This window comes from Octopus sinensis, linkage group LG4 (assembly GCF_006345805.1).
Source record: "Octopus sinensis linkage group LG4, ASM634580v1, whole genome shotgun sequence".
Taxonomy (NCBI): domain Eukaryota; kingdom Metazoa; phylum Mollusca; class Cephalopoda; order Octopoda; family Octopodidae; genus Octopus; species Octopus sinensis.
The window spans coordinates 105,602,202-105,627,274 of record NC_043000.1 but is presented as its reverse complement, the minus strand read 5'-3'; the positions used below and the strand labels follow the sequence as shown (position 1 = coordinate 105,627,274).

General features: G+C 35.6%; 1 protein-coding gene across 3 annotated transcripts in view; it reads left to right on the top strand.

Annotated features, from left to right (window-relative positions):
- Positions 1–25,073, top strand: part of LOC115210902 (serine-rich adhesin for platelets) — a 102,914-nt gene that overhangs the window by 53,951 nt on the left and 23,890 nt on the right. For all 3 annotated transcript variants that reach the window (XM_029779678.2, XM_029779676.2, XM_029779677.2), the window contains 2 exons: positions 9,236–9,381; positions 21,760–24,861. In XM_029779678.2, coding sequence (XP_029635538.1) covers positions 9,261–9,381; positions 21,760–24,861 — 3,223 coding nt within the window. In that variant the 5' untranslated portion in view covers positions 9,236–9,260. The remainder of the gene's footprint in view (positions 1–9,235; positions 9,382–21,759; positions 24,862–25,073) is intronic.

Genomic DNA, 25,073 nt, shown 5'->3' with positions numbered 1-25,073 from the left:
GCAAGAGGTCCTTTGACACCAGCAGAGTTAGGAGCTCTCTGAACTTTGCCCAGGCTATTCTTATTACCCCTTATGTATTTCAATTAAATATTAATATAATTGTAAATTTAGACTGGTTTCATGAACTACTCAACTTTTTTTTTTACATATTGACTTATTGTGATTTTTGGAACATATTTTAACGAAAGGTTTTTGAATCTGTTGCACAATTTTTGTCTCAAAGCAATTCAGATTACAAGTAAATTTAACTAAATATAAAATTATTTCCATTTTGTTTAAACATCACCATAGAAATTGAGTTATTAGCTAATGTTCAGTTGAGTATGCAACAAAATTTTAATATAGAAAAGTTATGCACATTACTGTATTGTCAGTTGAACTTAAATACATATAAGACATGGGTAGTAATAAAGGGAAAAAATAGAATGAAATACTGGAGTTTATCTTTAAAGCAAACTAGAAAATACACTTACCAGTAACTAAATGAAATAAGGTCACACACATAGGTAAATACACAGAAACATAACAATGTTCACAATACAGATTGATCAAAATTTGTCACCCACCTTGCAAGTAAATTAAAATTACGAGTAGTTAAAAAAATATATATAATCAAGTATGTGCATATGCACACACACACACTCTCTCTCTCTTTTTATCATGGAAACTTGTAAAGCACATCACTCTACATAATGCAACCTTGCAGAATGCATACAGGAAAGTTGTTTTAACTGCTTGTCCACTTCGAGCATTCCTTGAAGACATTTGCAGCTCTACCTTTTGTGATCCTCGATTTTTCTGTAATTTATGGAGATTGATTGAATTCGGAGGGATATCCCTCTTGTAGGTTTTAGTTTTTCTCCCGGTAGTTATTATTTTGGCTGCAAAATCAGCCCTCAACTGTGTTGTTACATGTGCTTGGAATTGCATTACTTTCGAGCTCTCCTGATTTGGTATATAGTATAAATGCATTAACAATACTCATATTTACTATATACCAAACCCTATATCTCCACCATTTATTACCCAGTTGGTAGATTGGATACTGGTTCATCATTTGATTGTGCTGATCTAAACCACCCATGTTCTTGTTAAATCGAGGTTCACAAATGGGATGCCATTTTCATTCACTTGGTTGTGTACAGGTAGATAGAAAATTGATGTGCCTTTTATCACTGTGTAGTTGCTAGCAAATTTCCGTTCTGCTGTTGGATTATTTCACTTTTTTTTTTTTAAATTTTGCTTTTTTATATCCAATGACATCCCTTCCCTACTTGCAACTACTGTAGCACATGTTTATGTTGCCATAGCTTCTAAATCCACTGCAAGTTTGACTGATCTGAAGAAATAATATACGGCCCTGGTTATAATGTGGGAGTGAGAAAATTCAGACCACATTGTTTCCTAGGCCACGCTGGCTTACATCATTGTCCCCTTTCCTCTTTATAAAAATTGAACTCATAGCAGTACCCAGTATTGGCTTTATAAATCTTCCAAACTTCGATCCTCTATTTTATGGGTTTTCTAGGCATGTATGTTGGAATGTACTCACCATTTATATCCCACCATATCTTCATTAACAGATAGGTATTTCCTTTGTTTGTGCAATGTTTTATATGCTACTTGGTTGTTGAAGACTCTTTTTAGGAAGTTGTCAAGATGCTTGAAAAAGTGGTAGTTGGTTAGTGAGATTGCAGTTTTAAGTGTATTTTACCAATGTCTTAGCAATATTTCTCTGCTGTGGTGCCTTTGCTAGGATTCAATGATTCCATTTGCTGAACACCAAGCAGTAACCATAACCTTCTTTTGATATAAGTTTGGTTTGGGGATCATGTTTTGCTGTTTCACCTTGGTACAGTCAATGCACAGAACATTGTTGGTTATCATATAGAATCCATTTTACATCACATGTCACGAAATAGTCTAAAAATGGATTATTTTTGTTGCACATAAACAAGTGCAATACATTGTAATGGCAATCCACTCTCTCATCTTTTAATTTTGTGGCACTCATTTTCTAATGTTGAACAACTGTTCAATAATCAGTATTCTTGAGTTGTTTTGCATGGGTCTGCTTTAATAATCTCAATTAGTTGTAGGTTATCGACATCCTTCCTCAACATCTAGGCTCTCAACACTACTATGAAATTTTTGGAACTAATATTGAGCTGTATTTACATTGATGATCCACTGGCAAAATACTAGATTGATATTGCAAGCAGTTTCCACTGCTTTTGCAGTCTATTTTAAACTAGCATCATAAAATTGTTCAAATTTGCCTTTTTGCCCTTTTTATTTAGATCAGCAGTTTAAAATAAATAATAAATTCGAAAACAAAACCATTTGTGTAAATCAGCTTATCAAAATTTGCACTTCAAAATTCATATTACTTTTGAGTACACTTAAGCCTTTAGTATTTAAACTAGCCATATCTGGCCAGAATACTTTACCTGTGTTATGTTCAAACCAGATAAATCTGACCTCTCTCACCTACTCTACAATGTCATTCTAAAAATAATTACATTGTTGAAATCTCAAAGCTATGAGATAATGCATGATTAATTCAGATTGATGTGAATAAATAGACATTACATTTGACAGAGAAATCTGAATGCTAAAAGGTTAAATATAGGTATTCCAAAAAAGGCATCAAAGTTTAACAAAAACAACAATTATTTTTGCACCAACTTTATCTAGTTGACTATTCTTCTTCTTCACTAATATTCATAACAACTTTCTCTCAAGGGTCATATGAGTTTTATGTATTTAATCCTTTCGTTACTATATTTTTGACCAAAATACAGCCCTCATGAGTTTCAATTAAATCTAACATAATCATGAATTTAGACTAGTTTCATTAAACAACTGCAATTTTTTTACTTATCAACATATTAATGTGATATTTGGAACATAATTGAAGAAAGGGTTCTTAGTCAATTCTATTGCATAATTTTTGTCTCAAAGCGACTATTATTACAGGTAAATCCAGGTAAACTGAGCAAAATATAAAAATTTTGTTTAAACATTACCATGGAAAATGAGTCCTTGGCTGATATTTAATTGAGGTATGCAACAAAATTTTGATATAGAAGAATTGTGCACATCACTAGATTATCAGTTGAATTTAATGCACAGAACAGGTGTAAAGGTAAAATAAACTGAAATACTGGAGTTTGTTTTTGAAGAAAACTAGAAAATCAAATACAATTGAATGAAATATACTCACACACATACATGAATATGCAGGAACATATATAATAAAGATTTACAATAGAAATTAAATCAAAACTTGTCACCTTACAGGTTAATTAAAATTATGGGTAAATTAAAATAAAAAGTTAAACTAAGTAAATTTGAAAAATATTTCTACAATCTAATTATACATATGTACAAACAATATTCACAATATTTCTATCATGGAAAGTTGTAAAACATCCTACTCTACATAACCTTGTGCATTCTGCAACCTTGCAGAATGCACATTGGAACGACATTTCAACTGGCCATCCACTGGGAGTTTTTCTTTGTTCATGCAGACATTCACTGCACTCCCTTTTGCGACCCCCAATTTTTTTCTAATTTATGTAGATTGGCTGAACTCAGAAGAATATCTCTCTGGCAGGCTTTGCTTTTCCTCCCTGCAGATATATTTTTGGAGGAATAACCTGCCCTCAACTGCAGATGGTCACACCGCTTGCGAGCCCCTCCTGATTTGGTATATAATATAAATGCATTTACAATGCTCATGTTTATTATATACGAAACCATCCTGTTATAATCAAGGTTCACAAACGGGGTGCCATTTTCATCTACGCATGGTTGTGCACTGGTAGATAGAACATTTATCTGCCTCTTATCTCTGTATGCAGTCACTAGCAGATTTTCTTTCTGCCGTTGGATTATTTCATCTCTCTTTTTAATTTGGCTTTTTTTATATCCAACAGCAGCAGAGCAGCCCTTTTCTACTGTAGCACACGTATACATTGCCACAGCTTCTAAATTCACTTCCTGAAAAAGATCCCATCTCCTCAGGAAAATTGTTAATAAAGCCTTTTTTAAACTTTTACTCCATTCTAGTATAAAATCATCCTTGCTGTCTATGTCACTGCTTTCAGTTTCTTCAGAATCACTGCTTTTGGTTTCGGATACAGGAATATCCGATTCATTTTCATCCACCATGTACTTTTGCACCCCATTCATTCTTTTCTTTGATATCTCCATATCTTCCATCTGTTGAAAAACCTTCAAATTCGGAATCACTGCTTGATAGCATGAAACTCCTCTCCATTTTCAAAGTTGAAAATAATTAACGCCGAAAAAATGTAGAAAAAATCTTCCAAAATTCATAGAGTTAAAATATCATGCCAAACAATGTTGGATACAATAACTCAACTGTTTGCAAAGTGAAATCAAGTGTTTTAACGAATGTACTATTGAGATTTGGGTTCATATTTACATTTAAATAACAATGGGTGCTCTTAACTGGCAGCGGCCGGGTTGATCTAATGAACCAAAAACTATTCAGCCGGTTATGGCTGGGTTAGTAACGGAAGGGTTAATGCACAATAGAACATGTGTACCATAAAGGTGAAATAAACTGAAATACTGGAATCCACCTAGATCCACCACAAGTTTGGCCGAACTAAAAAGAAATCCGTCATAAAATAATATACGGCCCTGGTTATGGTATGGAAGTGATAAATTCCAGACCACTTTGTACCCTAGGGCATGCTAACTAACATTATTTTCCCTGTATAAAAACTAAATCCACAGCAGTACCCAGTATTTGCTTCACAAATTTTTCAAACTTTGATCCCCCATTTCGTGTGCTTTCCTGGCATATACTGTTTGTTTACATTCTGTGTAACAGTTTGTTTCCAAAGTGATTGCTTCAAACAAGCATACTGAAAAAAATAAAAGTCTAACAGTTTCGCTTCCTAAGAAAGACTATGGATAAACCTCATTTCCTCAGAAAAATTGATAATAAAAACATTTTAAAAGTTTTTACTTCATTCCAATGTAAAATCATCTTTGCTGTCGCTATCGCCACTTTCAGTTTCTTCAGATTGCTGCTTTTGGTTTTGGATACAGAAATATCCTATTCATTCTCATACACAACATGCTTTGGTACCTCATTCATTCTTTTTCTCGATATTTCCATATTTTCCGTTGAAAAACCTTTAAATTTAGAATTACTGCTTGATAGCATGAAACAACTATCCATTTTCAAAGTTGAAAAAAAAATCGACTCCGATAAAATGTGAAAAAAAATCTCCCAAAATTCACTGAGTTCAGATATCGCGTCAAGCAATGTTGGATACTTTAACTATTTACAAAGTGAAATCACGTATTTTCACAAATGTATTAACAAGATTTGTGCTTAAATTCACATTTAAATAACAGTGGGTACTCTAGGCTGGCTATGGCCGGTTGGTCTTATGAACCAAAAAAATTTTCGGCCAGCCATGCCTGGGTTAGTATTGAATGGGTTAAAGATAAAATCACTACTTTAATGATTTCTATCAATATCCTTTTTTTTTTTTTCATTATGAAACCACAAAATGATGATTTAGGGAGGAAACTAACCTTAGTATTTCACTTAAGTATTTTTTCAAACTCAAGTAGGATGGAAGGTAAAGTTGACAACGGTGGGATTTGAATTTGGAATATAAAGAGATGTGACTAAATAGTATACAAATTTTTTTCCAAACATTCTTAATATTCTGTTATAATAATTATGATTTTTTAAGCTGCCCTGAGGTAACAGAAATGTAATAAAGATTATTGTCAATTGAATTCTTACTTGTACATGTCTAATTCTTATTTTCTTGTCTCTTGTGAGTTGTGGGCTGAAAGTTTACTTTTGAATATAGTGGTGTGAAATTAGATATTAAAAATCATTTAGCCTAGTGTTCTGTTATTTCTAACAATTTTATGATTGGGTGTGAAACCTGAAAACCTGAGTGATAAAAGAATTATTTTAACAAAATACAAGGAAGGGTTGACTGAATCAAACACTTTTATCACATTAACATTTACTTTATTGGATATGGTAGATTAGAACTTTACGGTATTTAGTTACATCACTTTACATTCTGAGTTCCAATGACACTGGAATCAATTTTGTCTTTCTTTCAGATTCACTAAATAAGTGTCAGCAATTTAATTGAATGTAACTGTCCTTGAAATTGGTGACCTTGCACTCATGTTAAAAATAGATACTTATTTTATTGGCCCCACCTTTAGAATGTATTAAATATAGCCAACTTACTTGGAAGTTTAACTGAAATCTGAACAAAATAATAGAAAATATTTAGTACGCTTGTCTATCATCTGTGGCTTTGGGAATTGGGTGGAAACTGCATCAATCTTACCCTCTCTTCTTTTTTAGTCTTGTGGTCAATACTAATTATAGTTTATGGATCCAGCATTTCATTTGAGAAAATCACTTAAGTTTTACAGTTTTCTAAGCTTTACTGCACACTGGTTACACTGACATTGTATAGCTTCAGGTCAGCTTGGATTGAATAACCTATGACATATAGGTAATTGTTTCATTAACAAGATCTTTTCTTCCAGATATACACATACCTCCAACTATCCGAGAATCTGTCACTGGTGTTGTTATTACAGTTGTTATAAGAGCTCATTCACCACCCCACCTTTCCACAGTTGTATGTTGAGATAGGTTTGCAATGTTTTCACCATATATACTTAGATGCGTGGCAAGCTGTGAATGTAGGTGAAGTGATAGAGGATTGGACTGGGAGATTGAGCAGGGGCTGTAAGAATATGAGGAGAGATGGTTAGAGATGAGATTGAGGTGATTGCAGCAAGTGATGGTGAGAGTTATAGTAGTTGGGGTGGGGTATATGTAAGGACATTGGGAGTGATAGCAGATAAAAGATGTTAAGGATGGGGTTTAGCAGAGAGGAGAGAGAGCATGGCTGAAGGCACAGAAAAGAGGTGATTGGAAACAGTGGGCAGGGAAGATTGAAAAATGGAAGTGGTTCAAGAGTGGGTGGGAGGGATGAAGATAACCAAAAGGTGAGGATTTAGTACCTGCCTATTCTGCTCTCAAGTGATTCAGGTAGCCAAATAATACTTTAGAGAAGTGATGAGTGTTAGGGGATGAGATTTGGGGGAAATGCTTGTTGAGAATGGAGGTGGATCAGAGTCCTGCACTTAGAAGCATTTACTAAGGTAGTTTTAGGATATCCGTTCTACTGTGGCGGACTGATCTTGAGCACAGCAAAGTGCCAGACATTTTGGTCTTTTGTCATCTCCTCCATGCGGCACTGTGATTTGAGATTGGCCTTCAATACTTCATTCCATATCTTCCTTGGTCTCCCTCTTCCACAACTTCCATCCACTTTTAGTGATTGGTACTTGTTTATGCAACTGTCTGCGTCCATATGCATCACATAACCAAACCAGTGCAGTCTTCTTTCTTGCACATTACATCTAATTCCCCTTATGCCTAATTTTCTTTCAAAGCATGAGCACTCTGTCATACACGTGCACTGACATACATCCAGTGGATCATGCTAACTTCATTCCTCTCTAGTTTTCATGTGTCCTCTACACTTAGATCTTTTGTTGTCATCAGAGGTAAAAACTCTGAATTTTCTCCATCCTATACTTATTTTAGCAATTACACTTTTGGAGCATCCTCTTCCACTGCTAATGAAGTTACTTAAGAAACAAGATATCTACTTATGTTAGAGAGCCTCCAAAACATTTGAAAAAATCAATTTCCCTGTATCTATAGACTTGATGGCTTCTCTGCATCTTCCAGACATAAACACTACCTCCTCTGTTAATCTTCCTGTGATTCCACTGCACCTCTTGTGTGTCCATGGCTTGTACAGGGCACACCAAATGAAAGTTCTGCCTACACCTTTCTTACATATTGAGCAAGGCCATTTACCTGAAGAGGGTAGGATCCTGTCTGTTTTCTTGCTTACTAGAACCTTGGTGTTTGCTAATTTTAAGGCCCTTCAATTCCAGGTTTTGCTTCCACTCCTGGAATTTCTTTTTTAGTTCTGTTAAAGATTCTGCTATGAAAAGAATCCTTTAAGGCCTGGAGGAGGATGATGAATAGGAAGGGGCTGAGAACTAAACCCTGTGAACACCAACCTACCTGTCCACTAAATTTGTCAACTTGTTATCTGTTACCTTACTGACAGCACCCCTGTACATGGCCTGTACAGCTTTCACAAGCCATTCATCTCTTCCTAGCTTCCTCAGAAACTACCACATCTTAGAGTGAGGTACTCTATTGAAGGCTTTCTCCAGGTCAACAGATGTCAAGTACAATGGTTTATTCTTAGCTAAATACTTCTCTTGCAGTTGTTTGACTGTGAAAATAACATCAATAGCATTTCTCTTTTGCACAAAGCCAAACTGCATTTTATCTATTCTAATTCTGTTCTAATTAATTGGCCTATAACTCTCTCTCTCTGTAATATTGGTAGTTGATGCCTCTGCAATTACTTCTATTTAAGCCATCTTCCATATCCTTGTAACACTGACTATAATGCTACTACACCAGTCATTGGATGACACCTTCCTGAACAACCTGATTATACCATATCCTATTCTATCTGATATTTTATGCATCTCTGTTGTAATTCCTGATAGATCAGGGGCTTCCCCTGTCTTCATATCTTTAATTGCCTTATCTATCATGCTGCTTTCAACTAGCTGGTCACTTTGTTGGATTCACATAGGCGAGACTCCCTTTCTCCCATTCATTCTCCACATTTAGTAGCTTTTCGTAGTTGCACTTTCACACCTTTTTTTTAGTGTCACTAACTGCAAGCATACCATTAGCCATCCATGCACACTTCTCTCCCACAACATTCAATTCTTTCTGATACACTGTCTAACAATCCAGAACACTTCAGGTCTCTGTTCTTCATGCTGTAAAACATTGGTAAACCTCTTTCTTTCTGCTTCTTCTCTTGCTAGATAGACCTGTTGCCTAGCTTTCCTTTTAGCTACCTGATATAAATTTTGTGCCACTTCCACTTTCCCACGCATTCCAAACCCATCTCTTTTATACCTCTGTCAACCTCACTGTTACATCACCATGCTACTCTTGGTCTGCTAGAAACTTTGGTCTATCACCTTTAGTAAGTTATTCCATATAAATAACTAATTTATTAAAATACTTTGTGACGTAAATTTTGTATTTAGTAATATGTATTGATTTTCTTTATTTGTTTTCCAGGTGGTCTGATGTCTGAAAGGTGAACATGAGTCCCCAGGAGGAGTACATTGAAACTGTCTTCACCTGTGAAGGGAATTTCTATGACCCAGATTTGCATGCGCGATTAGAACAGTTTCATCGGGGACTTAAGGATTTACTTTTAACAGGTTGGTGTTTTTCTTTCAAGACACTTTTTCACAGTCTTTTGTTTAAGTAAATGTAGTTTTGGCAGATTTTACAAATAGAAGAAATGAGAATAATGTCTCATTTCTTCCATAATTATCAGAAATCATTACCTCATTACTCTATCTGATGTCATCTCTTTTCATGGATGATTACCCATGGAAAGATTTGTGCAATTTAATGGAAATATTTTTTTAGTGGGGAGGTTAGATTCTGAAGTAACTAGTGATGGTTTGTATTGACAAGATATGGTTAATGAAATTTGTAAAATGAGATATGCTTGTATGCTGTTAGAAGAAAAGCAATGCAAAATGCATTGCAAAGCTTTGATTGAAGCCTTTCAAATCTTTTCATGGTACACAAACTTATTTTATAAAACGATTTCTTGCTATGATTTTGACAGTTGACATATTAACAGATAGGCTGAAATTCTAATGAAATGGATAGCTGTGACCTTTGTTTTAGAAATATTTTAAAGAGATTTCTGTGAGATTCTGTTTGAGTTGGAGGATACCGGTTTTATAGCCATCTTAAATCCTTATAAACTAGAATATTAGGTTTTGGTGATGGAAGTTATATGGTTAATATATTTAATTCATATTGCTACATTTATTGGTCAAAACAATGGTAAGTATAGAGATGGTGTTCTGGAGTGTTAAGTTTTAGGAGAAAGGTTTAATTCAAGATCTTAAAGAGGAATTAGTAAAATCTCAGTAGCAGAATCATTTACTTCCCAGTGAAGATTTGTCTCACACTTTACTTGAGAGATATTATCATCCTGGTTTTATATGTTGACAATACAATGTTTTAAAACTGAAATCTCAATATAAAAAAGAAAACGAGCATAACTAAGTATACACCAGGATTTAAGAAAAGTATTTTGGTCATAATGAAAAAGCTAAATCTTCGCAATTTAAGAAATTTTTGTTTGTAGAATATTTCTTTCTCTTCTGTCTTATTTATTTTTCATATTTTCTTTCTAACAACACATAGGATGTCTGTTAATTCTGTCAAAAATACAGCATTTCTTTTGGTTCTTAAATTCCAATGGCATTAAGCAAATGAGAGCCCTATTGTGAATAGAGCCCCAGACTTGCTACCTTTTCTCTATTTAGTTGAACTGAGGCAATTTAGAAACATAAGGAAATTATCATTGTGTATTTAAACACTTGTTGGGATACTTTACCTCTACACATAAATGGAGAACACTGTTATAAATTTACAGTTATGGAAGACGTTCTTGAATCTTGAATTGTCACCTTCTGTTTATTTTGTTATGACAAATGGTACTCTTGTTATGACAACCATGTTGCACAACACATTTACGTGTGTGTGTGTGTGTGTGTGTGTGTGTGTGTGTGTGTGTGTTCGCAAAGCAATTTGATTTGGGGTAAGATGATTTCCTCTCATTTGATCATAATACCCAGAAGAACTAAAACAAAAATCTGCTGAAAATGCAAGGAATTACTTGCAACAGGTTTAAACTCAGGAATTAGGACTTTGTCATCCTCTATTTTATTGACTCAGTAGGTTTTTTTACATCACAGTTAATGCTTGGAAATATGTAATAAAAGATGACAGTTGATTGCTGGCCTTGATAGATCAGTAGATGACCTATTATAGCCAGTAAGCTAACCAACTAGACTGATCTACAACACAATGTTTAGTTGGTTGAGGTAGTGTGTTAGTACAACCATGATATCACAATACTCAATGTTTCTTGTTGTCTAGTTAAGGACTACATTAACACACTACTTACTAAAAGTGTACTCTTGGGGCATTATACATTGTTTTTCTATTTGTATAAAACTGAATTCTGAACAATGGACTTGGCAGAAATTTGGCCTTCAAAGTAAAAACCAAATTGGAACAGGTTATCGATTGATTGTAGTTTACTCAATTGGAAAGGACCTGCAAAAATTGTAGGCACACAGCTTTCTTTTTGCTGGTTAGGTTTCAATAGTCTACTGTACTTGTTTCAATTCCAGTATGTGACAGGTAAAATCAGTACCAGGATTGATGCCAAAAGTGGAAATTTTTGGGTAGTGAGCTAACTAAACATGCCTAAGCCAATAAGAAAAAGTCAGTGTACTGAGGTGCACTCATGCATGTGTGCGTACACATAAATACACTATTTTATGGCTGATTTTCTTCATGCTGGCTTGAGTTAAACAAGTCTTATTCTGCTGTTTGCTACTGTTCCTGTTGTCACACATTGTTTTTCAAGTAAGGTATTTTTATTTCACCAGTCTTCACACGACAGGACATATTGTTTATTGGAGGTATAAACAAATGCAACATTGCTGAAAGGCCTGTGGCAACAAACACCTGTACCTGTCTTTATGTATACATGCATGCACGCACACACACACACACACACAAACACAAAAAAAAGACAGACAGTTTCCATTTATCAAGTTGGATTGAAAGGTATTGATCAGGCCAAAGCTGTCATAGAAAAACATGCTCAAGGTGCCATGCAGTCGGATAATGGGATCAAACTTGAAACTATATGGCTACAAAGTGATCTTTGCATCCATACAGTACCCATGATTATATTTACATAGACACAGGCACATATATAGTGAACAACTTTCTTACTTAGGGAGCTTAATCAGCAGTAATTATAAGTTGAAGTCAAGTAAATACACAAAGAAACAGGCAGGGAAAAAAAAAATTTGAGGTGTGACTGTGTGGTAAGAAGTTTGCTTCCCAACCACATCACTCTAGGTTCAGACTCACTGCGGGGCACTTTGGTTAAGTGTCTTCTACTATGACCATAGATCAACCAAAGTCTTAAAGTCTTGTTAGTTGATTTGGTAGACAGAGACTGAAAGAAGCCCATTGTATATATGCGTGAGTGTTTGTCTCCCATAATTTAGTGGCTCAGCAAAAGAGGCTGATAAAATGTGCCAGGCTTAAAGAAAGAAAAAAAAAGGACTGACTAAAAATTTTTCAAGGTGGTGCCCCAGCATAGCTGCAGTTAAATGACTCAAACAAGTAAAAGACAAAGGACTAAACATATTACACTGATACAATTAAATTTATTTCCTATTTCTTTTATATTTATATACATTGTTTCTGCATCTTGGTGTTATTAGTATGTAGTAACAGTTAGTCAGTTCATTGTTAGTTTTTGTTCTAAATCAGGTAGAGAAAGATAGTAAGAGAGAGTGCTTAAAAGCAAGGATATATATATATATATATAGTTAATCCAAACATGAAAACACCAAGAGAAAACATAACACGAGGACGTGGAACAAATATAGTATTATTGGATGCTCAGGAAGGAAGGGAAGAAGGAGGGTTTTACGTTTCGAGCGGAACTCTTCTTCAGAAACATAGGAAAAGGAAAGATGCAGAGAATGGAAGAAGGAGGAAAAAAAATCGCGAATGGTACACACACACACACACACACACACATATCATTCCATATATATATATATATATATATATATGAATGATTAGAGGGAGAGAGAGAAGATTAATGTTGGATTTTCTTGATTCATAGTCTTTTATCTGGTAAGGCTAAACCAGTCTGTTGAAGTTTAAAATTTAGGTACTCCAGAAATATTTAGCCTTTTTCTTGATATCAGCTTTGAATATTTGTGTCCTAACAAATTTGTGATCTGGATACACATTCACATGGTGTTCTTTTGAAGGATTATGACAACTCACCTATTGGCTCTGTTTGTCAAACTCAACATTGCACATTTTTGAGAACCTTTCCATATAGATGATTAAATTTGAAAGGAAACACTTCCTGCACCAGTAATTTAGTAACTAAACTCGTTGTTAAAAGTGCATTAGACATGTAAATTGGTCTATCCAGGTTACTTAAGACCCTTAGCCATAGTAGGTCTATAAGAGTTAAAGAAGGTATAGTTAAATGAAACTAGAGCTGAGTTAGTTTAAAATAGGTAACAATTAAAGTCCCTTATAAGGATTGTGAAAAAGCTCCATTTGTGTAGCATGAAACTATGTAATAGATTCATTAAATTTAGTGAAGCTATATCACGGCAATGTAATGGGAGGAAGGTGCAAATGAATGAGAAAGAGAGAGAAACTTTAAAATAGACAGACTGTTAGAGTGATGGATAATTCCTGCCAGTTAGAGAGAGGGAGAGGGAGGGTGGCAAATAGGAAGCATGTGTGTAAGCACTTTTCAAAGAAAAGAAAAAACACGAAATCTTCAGAGTGAAACTGCATTTATGTAATTTTGTATATAATTTGAATAGTTTACACATGCTGAAAGGTAAATAAATATGAATTTATACATAGAGAAGAAATAATACGTAAAGCATAGAAATATTTTTATACTTTGTTGATGTTAGCAGAAGTAGGTTTTAAGTACTTTGGGAAATATATTAAGAATTTACTCTGTGTGTGTGTGTGTGTGATCATTTAATGTCCATGTTTCATGCTGGCATGGGTTAGATGACAGGGATCCGGCGAGTCAAAGGACTGCATTGTCTGTTTTGGCATGGTTTCTAAAGATGGATGCTCTTTTTAACACCAATCATTTTACAGTGTGTACTGGTTGCTTTTTTCATGCAATCAACCCTATTGAGCTCACTATGTAGCTTGCAAGTGAACAAACCTAGTGAGGGAGGATGCTGCATCTATGTTAGGTGGGGGTTAAGGTATGAAGGAAGAGGTTGGGATAGAGCAGTTTCTTGCAGAGAAGCTACATGGGTACTCACATTTAGGAGAGGGTGAGAATGAATTAGCAATAACTCTGAGGCAGTGATTGTGTGTGTGTGTGTGTGTGTACGTGTACATATATGGAGGGAGTGCTGAAAAGTTTCTTCCAAGTTCTGTTAGAAGGGCTTAGGAAAACTGAAGGACCACTGCAGTAAGTGTGTGAATCTGAGGGGAATATATTAGATAAAATCATGATTAACTGATCTTCCTGTATTTTCTTTTACACAAAGTCAGGAACTTTTCAGCACCCTCATATATATATATATATATATATATTATATATATATATATATATAATATATATATATATAATAAAAATAAACTAGCTGGTGCATCTGGTAATGCCCGGGAGTAAAGATGTTCTATTGAAACGCCTTAGTATTCTAATATGAGAAAGCAATTTCGTTATAACTGCCACAAGAGGTGTGTTTTCTGACACGAAAAAGTACAAAAACTGTCAGCTGGAGGATGGAGAGATTGTTGGAGGTTGGCGAGAGAGGTTGTTGAGAGAGAAAACTATTGTTTTACTGTGAGAAAAGTGCTGTTGAAGTGTTAAGTGAAATTTGGCAATTGAGGATCGAATCCATGCTATGCCTGCATGAAGCCACTACAAATACGTTGTGGAAAAAAAAAAATTATGTACTGTCATGGAGAAAGTGTAACTGTAAAAAATGCAGAAATATCGGAGTAATGGGCATTCAGAAAAGTATGTATGTATAGAAATGTATGAATGAAGAGATTCAAATTAAAGAAGTGCAATAATAGTGTTTAGCAGTTCAAAACTGTGAGTAGTGAAATGCAGACTTAGGTTGGCTGAGCATGAGAATCAAATATTGATTGCATTGCTAAAAACTGCAGGTAGTATGGGTTATTTCCCTTGGGTTGTTTAAATATAGTATTAGTGATATGTAGTAGATAGGAGGATCCATTGGATGGGCCCTATTATCGATTTTTTTAAACAATTGAAATATGTCATGAGGTTTCCAGACATGAGTTCTACTCGCGTGTCAAATAAGGTAAAAAAGTGATATTGTCTGCAAAAATTAGAAATTGGACACACAAAAAAATCAATATTCAAAGTAATTGAACATAAACAATGAAATGGGTTATTTCCCTTGAGTGCTTTAAAAAAATATTGTGCAGGTGGTATGGGTTATTTCCCTGGGGTTATTAAAAAGAAAAAGTTATATGAGGTAAATATAAAGGTCCCTTCCAGGGGCCGTATTATCAATTTTTTTCAACAATCTAAGTATGTCACAAAATTTCCAGACATAAGTTCTACTCACATGTCAAGTTTCATCAAAATCAATAAAATGATGTAGGAGGAGTTAGATAACAACACCACAAATAAACACACAGATTTTCCACATATGTAGTATATATATATATAGAGAGAGAGAGAGAAAGAGGGAGTGTATGTATGCAAATGTATAAATGTATAGGAAAGTGAATTGACAGTCATTAATATTGGGTAGAATGTCTTGTGGTATTTGCTCAAATGCTCTGCACTCAAATCCTACAGAGTTAGTGGTGGATTTGTGGAAGAGTTTGAGGGTTAGTCATGATGTCTTGCAGTCTTTTGTTATGAATCTTTGCATGCTGATTCCAACACTCGTGATGACATTGATGCCAAGCTATACTGGTCCAAGTTGGTGGTCCTTTTTTGGGATAAACATCATTGACATGTATATGTGTAGTGTGTTTGTGTCTAGGTGTGAGTGCATTACCTAAAGTACATTCTAGAGATTGTTATTCATGCAGTGTGCATAAATTTGTATGCTTCTCTGCATTCATACATCAAGGGATGCAAGTACCTATTGTAATCCTTCAAAAATTGTATTATTTTGAATTATTACTTTGTAATAACATTAAAATTGTTTCACGATAAATTATACTAGATTTTATTAATTTTAACTGGTACTGTCTCTTGGATTTGAAATTAGAATTTGGAAAGAATCATGGATGATATATTTTTGTACTTACTAATCTGAATCCATAAAAAGATGATGAAATGGTCATGATTGTTACAAAAATCATTATTCACAAAAATGCAGGGATTGTATATTGATACAACAGTATGTGCCTATCTACCTACCTTTTGTGTCATGTAATGAAAGAGTAAGAAATAGTTGGTTATAGTTGTGGCATTGGTATAGATAATGGTGAATAGTGAATGATAGATTGTGACAGAAACAGAAAACTTTAAAAGTGAGAAGTTAAGAGTGGAAGTAAATGTCTCGAGGAAAAGCAGAAAGTAGATAGTTGGGGTGGTGAAAGTGATATGGAGATTGAGAGAGAAGGAAGACTATGAATATGTTGTAAAGATTGTAATATCACTGTTTTCAGTCATCTTATTCTCACATTTATTTGAAATATTTTTTAAGTGTAACTTAGTATATAAAATAATGATATGATTAGATGAAAGCATTATGTTCATATAGTGAACTATTACAGAGATCTTCCATATACATATATCTTTTTGTGTGTCTGTATGTGATGTATGTGTGTGTATATATAATGTCAGTATGTGTGTGCATATGTTAATACATATTTCATGGTTCTCTCTTAGCATCTACTCATGTTAAAGTTTTTTTAAATAAGCATAGAATTTCCATACGTACTGCTTGTCAAAATTAGCATATTAGTATGCTTTCAACACATATTTAAAGAACAATGTGAATTGGACTATCTTTGTTTTGGTTTTGCAGAATTACTGTCTTGGACTGTAACATAAAGGATACTAACATATGGCAACACAGACAACTCCATATTTAGTCTCTTTGATACAGCTGCATGTTCTCAATACAGTGTCTCACTAATGGTTAATATAACCAGACTTCTTGATGTCACATTGTCCATACTTGAATCAATATTCTATATAATATGTATGTCTGACTGTATAGGTCTTCTTTCTTAGGGGGAAAATTTTTTTTTTCCCCATTGTAGTGAGAAATTTTAGTTGCTAGGAGTTCAGTGACACAAATACAAACTCCTAAAACAAAACTGTTTTAAAGTTGTTGCTGTAAGAATTATGACCAGTTATTGAAACAAGCCCCATTAAACTGAAAAATTCATTGTATTTGGGTATAATGGAAATTCACCTCCATCTTTGTGTGTGTGTGTGTGTGTGTGCGCGCGCACACACATACAGAGGCAGCTAATTCTATATAAATCTTAGATCCAACTCAGGGATGGTTCCAGGTGTGACATACGTTTAAAAAAACACAAGTGAGGGTTAAAATTTACTATTATCATCAGGTAAATTTTAAACACGTAAACAGGCAAGGTAAAACCAGATGATGACCAACTATCATGATGAGCAAGTGATATTTTAAAAAAGAACAAATTTTTAGAGAAAGTGAATTGGTAAATGGATATTCCTAAGAGCAACAAAGTCAAAGCAATCCTATTTTTCATGTATGTATGTATATATATATATATGCCAGCAAGGAAGGCGGACGTTAAAAGATGATGATGATGATTTATATATATATATATATATATATATACTACACACATATGAGAGGGATGACCACTATATGGACAACCCTAATGCTAGAAGTAGATCCGCTATGGTCTAACCACTAAGAATGTTCTCTTGAAAATTTAGCAAACACCAGAAACCTAAGCGAGCAAGACAAATGAAAAGTAACAAAAATATAGATTAATCATAAACAATGTTTCACTATCAACAAATTACGTAATTTTACTTACACAGTTTGTCCGTAGTTCTTCATTATGATTGTCCATACAAATATAAGTTGCAGAACTACACACCAGACATCTGCACGAGGTCGAACATGTATGTAGTTCTACCTATTACACTTGTGGTTATTTTCAAAAGTCCTCGTTTCGGCGCACTAAATTACCAGAAATAATACTGCATAAAATAATTCACTGCAGTAGCTTTTGCCGGTTTCAGAACATATTAATTTAAAAATAAAATGTGGGTGACAAATTGGTATTAAATTGGTGTTATCAAATTAACGATGATGATGATGATGATGAAATTAATATCCAATTTTTCACCCTCATTTTAATTTTAAATTAATATGTTATCAAACTGGTGTTAACTTGATGTTATCAAATTAATATCCAATTCATATACATGTTCATACATCTTTCACTTTAAAACAAAACTAACAAACAAAACCAGCTGATCCAGATGACAGTTCTGAGAGTCAAAGCAAAAGATTGCCCCAAGGGAATACCATTACAAACATTTTTTGGAGTACATTCATCATATCTCAGCTCTAAAGATTTGGCTGCTATTTCTAGTATGCATTGCTACCACATAACAGCTATTTCCGATAAAGGACCCAAAATACCTGTTACACGGTAGCAGAGCATGCAAGAAACAGCAACCAAATATTTCCTTTTCCAGGGAAAGGAACCGTTTACGTGTGATTATGATGTCATGTTCATTAGCATGTGAAATAATCTGGAAAAGACAAAAAAAAATCCCATGAAACAAAACTCCATTGCTGGCAGACTCAGATTTTCCAGGTGACCCAGTGGGTCACGGGTAGCCTAGTGTGTGTGTGTGTGTATATATATATATATATATATATATATATATATATATATATATATATATATTGACTGTTTTTCATGCTTGAGAGTTTCAATTTTTCTATGTTAAAGGAAATGTCAGCAGCAAGCGAAGCCAGTGGTGTGTATTTGTTTATGGAGGATCTCAGCTTGCTAAGAAGTGACCGACACCTTTTAGTTTCTGAACTATCCTCTGTGGTACATATTGAATGTGGAAGGCTATATTCAAATGAAATTACATCAGACTGCTGCTAATTTGGTTGTAGGTTTGAGTGGTATTTAACCTCTCCATCTGGCATTACCATTTCAAGCATTATTCAGATCAACCACTGTTGTTCTTTCTGTTTGCTTGCTCCACTCTTGAGACTCTAGAAGTAGAGCTAGTCATGTTTAGTTCCATTCGTTTCTTTGACTTTACTACCATAATTGACCGAAAAAGGAGTACTGAACTCTTGATGGTATCACTCACAGTCATTGATCCATGCAAAGTTTCTACTATAGCAAGTAATTACTATCAGGATGGACATGCATACATACACACACTTACGAAAGCAGGAAACGTTCAACAAGAATTATGCTTAGATGCTTGGTCGACTAGGATATGGGCTAGTCACTTGTTTAGTAATCAAATTGAGTGTAGCAACGTTATAGTCAACTGTTACAAGGGCAGAGATGTTTTGAGAAGTGGCATTTACAGAGGTATCAAGTTGTTGCAGTGTCAGTATGCATGAATAACAAACCTATAAATGTACTGAAAGAATAATTCTGCATAGTGTGCAAGAGAGAAGACTGCATTGGTACTTGTATGTGGTGCATGTAGAAGATGGCAGCTGTATAAAGAAGCACAAGTTGCTTAATGTAGATGGAATCAGATTGGAAATTCAAGATGATCTGAATGATGTGATAAAGAGGACTCAATAAAGTTGATGGAACTAGTTTTGATAAGGAACCAAAAGGATTGGCTATTGTTTGCAGTCTGTGTCTTAAAGAGGGATCTGCATTATGAAGGGCAAAAGATCAAAAAAGAGAAAAATGGAAAAAGATAAAAGAAACAGCAGTAGAGTATTAAATGTAATAGCAGCAGTGTTTGTCTCTCTCACCACTGTGTTGCCAATCGTCATAGTCATTTCTTTTGTGAATCTTAGCATCCTGTGATTAGTCTTCTTCACTTTGTCTCATGACTTAGGTGTTCCTCTTGCACAAATTCTACCCATTTTGAGTGCTCCATACATAGGATACAAGATGAGCTGTTATTGTTCAGCCCAAATCAAGCTAGTTTTAACCATTCCATCTTTTTGTCTGGACTTCATTATCAAACATGCCTTTCTCTTTTAAAAATAGTAAGGTTAGATTTGTATGAGATTTAACTGCTATTTTTGGCAAGTCAGATAGATTTGTACAAGCAGCAAGTGACTATTCTGTTGAAGTTGAGGGTACATAGAAGATTGAATGGGCCCAAAAGAAATAGGTCATACTTTAACCTCATATCAGCTATATGCCTGTAGACACTTGCACAAGAAGAGAACTTGTTAGAAGTAGACTTTTAGGATCATCATTGCTTAGAGCATGTGGTGACCATGTTGTTGTCTACAAATCAGAATGACAGAGTTTATGGATTGTGTGAGAAATTTCTGAGTGGCTGTGTTTGGTGGGTGGAATTACTATGGAATTGCAGTTACTAACTCATGCTTGGTTCCAGTGCAGTAAGATGCAGGTGATGTGGATTGTGAGAATAGAAGAGTTTATGGTTGTAAGAGATGTGTTTCAGGAATGTATGGACTGCAAGCTTGTCAAGATAATTAGAATGTTCAGATTGGTGTAAAAGATGGACTGTTGGGGTAAGGAGTAATATGTCTACCTGAAGTATGGGTGGGGAGGTAATAATCATGATGACAAGGATGCTGCTGTCTACTCATATAGACAGCATCTGTAAACTAAAGGAAAAAATTTCAGTAATTGAGAGCTCACAATTCTAGTGGCCTTAATATGTTGGAAGATAGTATGTAGGTTCCGATTACTTATTTACTTAGGAACAGCAATAAAGTGTGTAGAAAGTGTAGAATGCAACTCATACTTTGGACCTACATATATAAATAGTTCCAGTATAAAAGAATGTTGAGATAAAACTTTTAAATGTTCTTAAAACAGTTCAATAATATTGTCATTTTCTCTTGTACTCTTTGACAACATGCACACATCTCACTCAAGTCTTCCTAAATAACAACAGGTGTCACTCCTGCTTAATTGTTGAGTAATTATTTGGTTATAAAGAACTAACTATTAAAGTATTTTCTTTGACTGTGCAGTGTCTAAAATTAACTAAATATGTATCTTTAATATTAGTCGATTCATGTCTCTGATTTATGTGGTATTAAGTGGTTGAAACAAATATTACCCTAGATAGGGAGCTAGCCAAGAGTTTAACACAGAAATGAAATGGAAAAGAGAAAGATAGTGCTTCTATGTTCCTAGGTTAGTAAGGTGATTTAGACAATGACAAGTGTGTACAGCTGAAAGTAACTTCGCCTCTTATGCAACATAGGTGAAACTTAGCTTCTGGTAACGTCTGCAATTAGATATATGTTCATAATTCATGGGTGTAGTTGCCCAACTTAACCCTTGCACATGTGCATGCTTATGCACACATATACATATCCCCTCTTGTCTGTTTTTCATCCTCAAAATGTAAAGTTAAATGTTTTTTTTTGTTATCTACTGATTCATACAAAATGAATAAAAAGTTATGAATTTTGAATTAATAATCCCCAAAACAATATCTTAGGAGGAACAAATTGTAAAATAAATGGATTTTTTGAATAAATCATTTCAACTTTTCTCTGCAAATTATTATTGAAACTAACTTTGGTTTACAATTGAGTGTGATAGAATCATTAGCAAGCCGTTCTTGAAAGAGATTCCCTCTCCTCATGTCATCATTTCTCTGCTTTATTACTAATTGAAAATGTATTTCCAAAGAATAACCAAAATTTGTAAAAACAAATGTGAAGTGCGTGCGTGCGTGTGTGTGTATGTATGTGTGTGTGAGAGAGATTTAAATCTTAGTGAGCTGAAATATTAACTCTGTATCTTTTCTTTGTTTCTTGCAGATAAGCGAAAGCTAGTGTTGAAGAAAGTGGAACCATGGAATAGTGTTCGAGTTACATTCAATATCCCTCGTGAGGCAGCTGTACGTTTGAAACAGTTGGCTCAACAAGGTCATGCTGCATTAAAGGAACTTGGAGTACTGGCTGTGCAAATTGAAGGTGATCAGTTGATATCACTGACTATTGCTGGTCACAACAATGAACGAACAGAGTTGGTATTCAAGAGCTCATCTCCTGCTGCGAGTATGGCTAATCCCTTACATGACCAGATTGCACCAAACCAGGACACTGGTAGTCTGTCTACCTTACCAAGCAGCAAGAAAGATGTTAATAAATTTATTAGCCCTGGAACTTCTTTGGTGGACTCGATATTGAACTGCTCATCTCCGGCTAGTGAAGTCTTTAGGTCTCCCAATGTGGTGGCATCATCGTGTGAACCAATACCCTTTAGACCAAACAGTGTGATCAATACCGTGTCATTCTCGCGTTGTTCGACGTCGACAACTAGTTCAGCTCTACCGCCAGGGCGCAGCCCCACTGGATACCCTGCTTCGCAAAGTCAAGGTTTATTGTCCTCTCCAAGCACCAGTCGCAGTCCAATTGGTCAGCCTGGCATCAAATACCCCTCCACACAGAGTTTATCCCATGCATCCACCACAACCAGGGCAAGTATGACACCAACAGGCTTGCCTCCACCCCCTCCCTATCCACACACTACAACAACTGTGAACAATGTGCCTCGCATGTCGAAGCCAGTCACTTCCTCCAGCCCCTTACTGGTTAACTTGCTCCAGACAGACGCTCTATCAGGTCCCTTTAATAATCTGGCCTCTAGTAAAATGCTCCCCCCTCCAGATGCCAGTCCACCTAAGCGTAAACGTCGGCAGAGAAAAATAAAAGAGCCGAAGAACCCAAACACCCAGGTTTCTGTTGCCGGGGATGGATCTCTTCAGATCACATCTAATTCTCCTCTAATGTCATATAACGTTTCCTCTTCGCTAACTAGTAGCACCAATACATTGTCAACAGCTGTGGCTAGCCAAGGCATATTATCTGCCCCCAATGTTACCTGCCCGAGTCCTACATTCAACCCAAAAGACTATAGTCCTGTTTCTGCAAAATCTCAAAGTTCAGATATGTTAATAAATGAGAAACTTTCTGTTGATCACAAGAGAAGTGATGCTAATACACTGCCTGCAAATGTCCAACATTATTCTGCAGGAAAATCTGGGCAGATCTCAAATCTTTTGTCAAAAGACTCCACTACAGGGGGTCAGCTAATCAATCCACATACTGGCCATTTAGAGTCAGTGAATGAAAATAGCCCTTCAAGATCTGACAGCCTGCAAGACCTAATCCCAGCATTGGATACCCAATCAGTTAGAGGAGAATTGATGGCTGGTCTAAAGTCTAAGTTACCTGTAAATAGTAAAGAATCTGAAAGTGGTAGTCCCAAGACACCGTACACCTGTTCGAACTCTCTACCTAATAAGAATACGTATATCTGTGATAGTCTTGGACATCACACAAACACAACTCTATCAAAACCCATAAGCCATGGTCATATACAGCTGGGTAACATTAAAGAACAAACCAATCAATGTGTTGGACTCAATGGTCAAAATTTACTAGGTCATTCGAAAAACAGCCAGAATGCATCAAACTCAGCTGTGGTGGCCTTTCAGTCTAGTCATAGCAAAGACGGGAGCAAGTCAACTTCACACAATCCTTCAGCAGAGCTTGTTGATAAAAGGTTTGCTCACTGTGGTGTTGATGTTTCAGAGCAAAGTAAAACAGAGCCAAGTTTGTTTTCTTCACTCAGGAAAACTTCAGCAGGGCAGACTGGAAGTGTACGCAAACAGAAAAAGTGTGCTAACAATGCTCCACGGACTAGTAAAGCTGACCGAGCTTGTGGCTCTGTGAATATCCACTGGGCTTCTGATAAGCACAATGTTCCATTCTATAAAAGTTGTTCTGACAAAAGCAGTACGTCGGGTGGCAGTGTTGCCAGCAATAATTCAGCTGTCTCATCACTGTCAAGTGGGTTGCATCAGAGCACGTTGAAAGTACATCAGGTTAAGATTCCAGCAAGTGAGAAAACGGATCGCTCTTCTACCAGTGACAGCAGCAGTAATACCACCTTCAGCACCACCACTACCACTACCACCACCACTACCACCACTACAGCCACTACTACTACTACCACCACGACCACGCGTGATACTACCACAGTGGAGCTAAATCAAATTCAAGAGAGTCCTGACAGCAGTAAAGTAGCCTCTCTCTCAGATGCTGAATCTGAGAGTTCTAACCAGAGCAGCCTCACAGGTTCCGTAGCCATCACTTCTACTCCTTTCTCGGATAAGGATACTAATGTTAAAAATGTGATGTCTTTGAATAATGATTCTGGTTTGGGAAGTGTATCAGAACCATCTGATTCTCCTTCAGAATCGGGAGATAGTGAAGTTTTGAAGTCAAATCAGATTAGTCAGAAATCAAACTGTAAGGATGAAAGTGGCAAGCTTTTTGACAATAATCTGTATGTAATGCAAGAGATACCTACAAACTATAGCTTTCCTAGTAGTAATGTCTTGCATCAGCAAGCTGTTAATTCCAAATTAGCTGCTACATTACATGCAGTCAAGAACAGCAGTAGCAGCAGCAGTAGTCTAGCAACAGGTTTGATTAGTGTTCCACAAACACACCAGTCTTCAGCTGTTCAGTTACAGACTACTGCAACAACTGCTGCAGAGCTGTGCACTTCTGCAGTGGCCAATAGCCATCTGGGGCTGCCCACTTGGACGACAAGTATAGACAGTAGTGGTAGTTCTGTATCGGCTGCTAATGCAGTTGTCAGCACAGCTCTGTCCCAGTTTGCCTCACCTGGCAGTAAAGTTCTTGCTCCTAATGTCCTCTCTACACACAACCCTTGTTCTTCCTCTTCCTCCACCACCACTTCTTCTTCTTCTTCCTCTTCTCTATCGCACTTGTTACCTACTAGTCTGCACAGTTACTTCACCACCTCAAATTCTGTGCTCTCTTCAGCAACTGCATCAAGTGTCTTTGATTCCAAACCATTTTGTGCCCACCTGACAACATCTCAAGGTATGTATAAGTGTCTGCCTTTGAATTGTTTATATTTTTAATGTTTTTAAAAAAGAAATTTTTTTCTTTTCACCTCTGCCATTTTAATCTATATTGCACAAGTAATGTTTGGAAAGAATTGAAGCAAGGTTACTTTGTGTGATTTTTTTTGTTCTTGATATAATATGTCCAGTCATTGGTCAGTTTGTTTTGCAAAGGTTATGTCAGTGGCA